The 4,201-nt window shown below is 42.7% G+C and overlaps 1 protein-coding gene across 1 annotated transcript in view; it reads right to left on the reverse strand.

Moving 5' to 3' along the window:
* Positions 1-2,639: 2,639 nt before the first annotated feature.
* The window catches only part of Apobec1 (apolipoprotein B mRNA editing enzyme catalytic subunit 1), a 17,069-nt gene continuing 15,507 nt past the window's right edge, over positions 2,640-4,201 (reverse strand). Inside the window, exon 5 of the mRNA XM_008825500.3 lies at positions 2,640-2,805. Within this exon, the coding sequence (XP_008823722.1) occupies positions 2,677-2,805 (129 nt within the window). The 3' untranslated portion in view covers positions 2,640-2,676. The remainder of the gene's footprint in view (positions 2,806-4,201) is intronic.

Genomic DNA, 4,201 nt, shown 5'->3' on the forward strand with positions numbered 1-4,201 from the left:
ATTTATTTCTTCTTCTTCTTCTTCTTCTTCTTCTTCTTCTTTTTCTTCCTCATCTCCTTCAAGACAGGGTCTCCCTGTAGCCCCAGCTATCCTGGAACTCACTATATAGACCAGGCTGGCCTGGATCTCAGTCTTGAACACTTTCATACCACTTTAACACCCCTCCAACTAATGATGGCCAAAGCAACAGAATTCAGTAGAGAACTCCAAAACCCAACATCCCCATCAAACTAGCATTAGACAACAATAAGAATAAGAAATAAATCCTTTTCTTTCCTTTTTGGTGCTGGGGGATTAAACCCAGAGCTGCACACATTCTAGGTAAGTAGTTTATGACAAAGCTGCCCTCCCCTAACCAGATAATTTGATGATTCTTGTTATTAAAACAATAAACAGCCTATAATTTTTATGACTAAATACATATGAATAAATAGTTCCACATATTGCCCTCTAACTATGACATAGCAGTGGACACTGTGTAATGATCTGTAACACATATCAAGATGGCTTCTGATAGTTTCTCCCTTTCTGAGTCCCCTCCTACATTGAATCATGGCTGGCCTGTGTGACCAATAGAAGAAATAGCACATGAAGCTAAGATTAAGTCATTAAGACATGGAAATTTCTGCCACTCTCTCTTAGGCCTTGTCATGATGCTGTTGTGGCTGCTCAACTGTGAGTGTGCCACCTGGCAAGGCAGCCTAGCTTCTGTCAGGCCTTCAAGGGACAGGGCCCCAGTTGGCATCTGTTGTGGTCATTTGTTTTTTATTTGGGGGTGAGGGGGTGGGTTGAGACAGGGCCTCAGTCTAGCATAGGCACGCTACAAACTGGAAATGTAGCAGAGACCTTGAACTGTTCATCCTCCAGCTACTTCCTCCCAAGTGGTGGAATCACAAGGCTGGCACCCCCATTCCCAGCTCTGGCTGACTTCTTGACAGCTGCCTCAAGGGAGACCCAGATCCAGGGACCTACAGATAAGCTGCTCCTGAATTGACAGAAACTGGGGGGAGATAATAACTATTATTGTTTTAAGATACAAAGTTTTAGGCTAGTTTGGAACCTGGCAAGAATTGTATAGTCCATGACAGCTACTTCTGAAAACTTCCAGATTCTTCTTTTCCTCCAGGTGCTGGGGACTGAACTCAGGCAATCTACCTGCCCAATTTTTAGATTTTTCTTTGCTTTCAGTTTTTAAGAAAAGGTCTCATGTAGCCCAGGCTGGCCTTCAACTCACAGTGTAGCTGAAGATGACCTTGAACTCCCCACTCTCCTGCCTGTACCACCCAAGTGCTGGTATTTTAGGCATACACCACCTTGCCTGGCTTTTCGGTTTCTTGTTTTTTGTCTATTTTTGTTTTTGTTTTGTTTTAATTTTTTATTTTATGTTTATGAGTGTTTTGTCTGCATGTATGTAAGAGCATTGCATCGTACAATGCCCCAGGAGGTCAGAAGAGGGTATCAGCTCCTCTGGAGCTGCAGTTATAGACAGTTGTTAGTAACCATGTGGGTGCTGGGAACTGAACCTGGGTTGTCTTCAAGAGCAGTGGTGCTCTTAACAGTGGAGCCATCTTTCCAGCTCAATAGTCTAATTTTTTTTGATTGATTGATTTTTATTTATTTATTTTTATCTTTATTTTTGTTTGGGTTTTATTGTTTGTTTTTTAATTTTTTATTTATTATTTTATGTGTATGCGTGTATTGCCTGCGTGTAGGTAAGTACACCCATGTCGTACAATGCCTGAGGAGGACAGAAGAGGCTGTTGGATCCCCTGGAACTGGAGTTGCAGACAGTTGTTAGCGATCATGTGGGTGCTGGGATTTGAACCCTGATCTTCTGCAACAACAGTGTTCTTAACTGCTGAGCCATCTCTCCAGCCATGTTTTGTTTTTTTTTGTTTGTTTGTTTTCTTTTTGAGACAGGGTCTCCTTATATAACCCTGGCTAGCCTGGAACTTGCCATGTAGTCCGGACTGCCTTGAACTCACAGAGATCCAGTGACTCTGCTCCCCGGGTGCTGGCATTACAGGGGTATGGTGCCATACCTGACTGAATCCCTAGAGTCCTCCCTCCCCCAGTACTGGGGATTGAACCAGGGCCCCATGTATGTGACCAGTGCTCTACCCCTAAGTTATAGCCTCAGCTCATTTTCTAGGCTCTTTTTACTTTTTTAAAATTTTTATTTATTTATTTATTTATTTATTTACTTATTTATTTATTTATTTTGAGACAGGGTCTCCCTGTAGCCCCAGCTGTCCTGGAACTCACTATGTAGACCAGGCTGGCCTTGAACTCACAGAGAACCGCCTGCCTCTGCCTCCTGAGTACTGGGATTAAAGGTATCTGCCACAACGCCCAGCTTCTAGGCTCTTTTTAAATTTATTTTATTTTATGTATATGAGTGTTTTGCCTGCATATATGTGCTTGCAATACCTATGAAGATCAGAAAAGTGTGCCAGATCCCCTGGGACTGGCATTATGGCTGGTTGCTAGCCACTGTGCTGAGAAATGAGCTCAGGTGCTCAGGATGATCAGCTGGTGCTCTTAACGGCAGAGCCATCTCTCCAACCCCAACTCTTAGATCCTTCATGGTACTCACTTTTTAGTGGGTCACCACTGCTTACCGTCAAAACAGTACACATAAAAAGTGTCACTTTATTCATCCCCAAGTCCCAGAGGTCATATCAACCCTGTAGCCAAAAGGATGTGGGGAGGGATCATTTGGTAATGGCAATTTTGAAGATCAAGTGTGAAAATTGTAAGCTGATTTTGGTGTCTTCTTAAAATCTTTACACAGGATGGAAGCCCCTGGAATGAAATTTTTAAAAGATTATATTTTATCCTTAGGATAAATATTTTAATCAATACTATTATTACCATGAACACTTAAAAATGTCTACTAGAAGACAAATAAATTACCATATGGACCAAGAATCCAAATGAAACACCTACATTTCTGTCACTGATGATAGAATGTGTGAATTGAAGAAGAGCCACAAGCCTCATTAGGAAAGCAATATAACCATAAATCCCTTAAAGGTGTCTAACTGGCCCTAAATGGGCAGCCTGGCCTTGCTCAAGCCTTAGCAACTGGTCACTCCCTGGACTGAGAGAGACTGTTTATGGAGCTGACCTGTCTCCGTTACTGCTCTAGATAACTCACCCGCCTGTCTGAGTAAATAATCTTCAGAAAAGAGACCCTCAAGGACACCAGACACAGAGTCAACCCTTGCAGCTGTATGAGGCAGAGTTCCTATATGAGACCAGACTGCTCCCTCTTCAGAGCACAGAAAATCATTCCTCGAGGAAGAATTTATCAGCCTTTGTTGGGTTCCTTGGATCCGGGGAACCTATTCCTTGCCTGTTGCAGGTCTGGCTCCGACTCTTATTTCTAAACTTTAAACTTCTTCCTTTTTCTGTCCTCCTAAATCTAACAACTGACATAAGCCAATATGGAAAATGAATACTTTTTGTTTTGTTTTTTGAGACAGGGTCTCCCTGTAGCCCCAGCTGGTTTGGAATTCACTATGAAGAACAGGCTGGCCTCTGCCTCTGGTTCTGGGCTTGAAAGCCTGAGCCACCATAACCAGCAGACTCGAAATACTTGAAACACCATAGCTCCAGTATGGGTTGTAACAGCAATGACAATGATAAAACACAATTAATATGTGCTCCACATGCATCTTACACTAATTTACCCATTTTTTTCACCCACTTATTTCCCACAAAAAGAGTGTTCTGATTGTTTTTCTTTGAGGGGGAAGATTTTGGAGACACGCCCTGAACTCCTGATCCTCCTGACTCAGCCTCCAAGTTTGGGAGGCATGTGTTACCACGCCTGGCTTCAGATTACCTTGTTTTAAGATGAGTCTGCTAGCTAAATAACTAAACATCAGTATAAATGATGTGAAACTGCTGGGAGTCTATGTGATAATCCTCAGTAAGGAAGCTTGAAGGACACTTCTTTTTGAATCACAGTCTTTGTCCTTTAAAGGAATTTACTAGAGGGCCAGCAGAGATGGCTCAGCAGGTATAAACACACACTTCTTCCGTTTCAGCATAACTGACTATAACTGCAGCTCCAGGGAATTCAACATCCTCTTCTGGCCTCTTTGGGCACCCACACGTTTGTGGCATACATCCACATGAACTCACGCCTACGCACACTCACACACACACACACACACACACACACACACTCTTT

The sequence above is a fragment of the Nannospalax galili genome, unplaced genomic scaffold (assembly GCF_000622305.1).
Source record: "Nannospalax galili isolate Female #2095 unplaced genomic scaffold, S.galili_v1.0 scaffold589, whole genome shotgun sequence".
NCBI classification, from domain to species: domain Eukaryota; kingdom Metazoa; phylum Chordata; class Mammalia; order Rodentia; family Spalacidae; genus Nannospalax; species Nannospalax galili.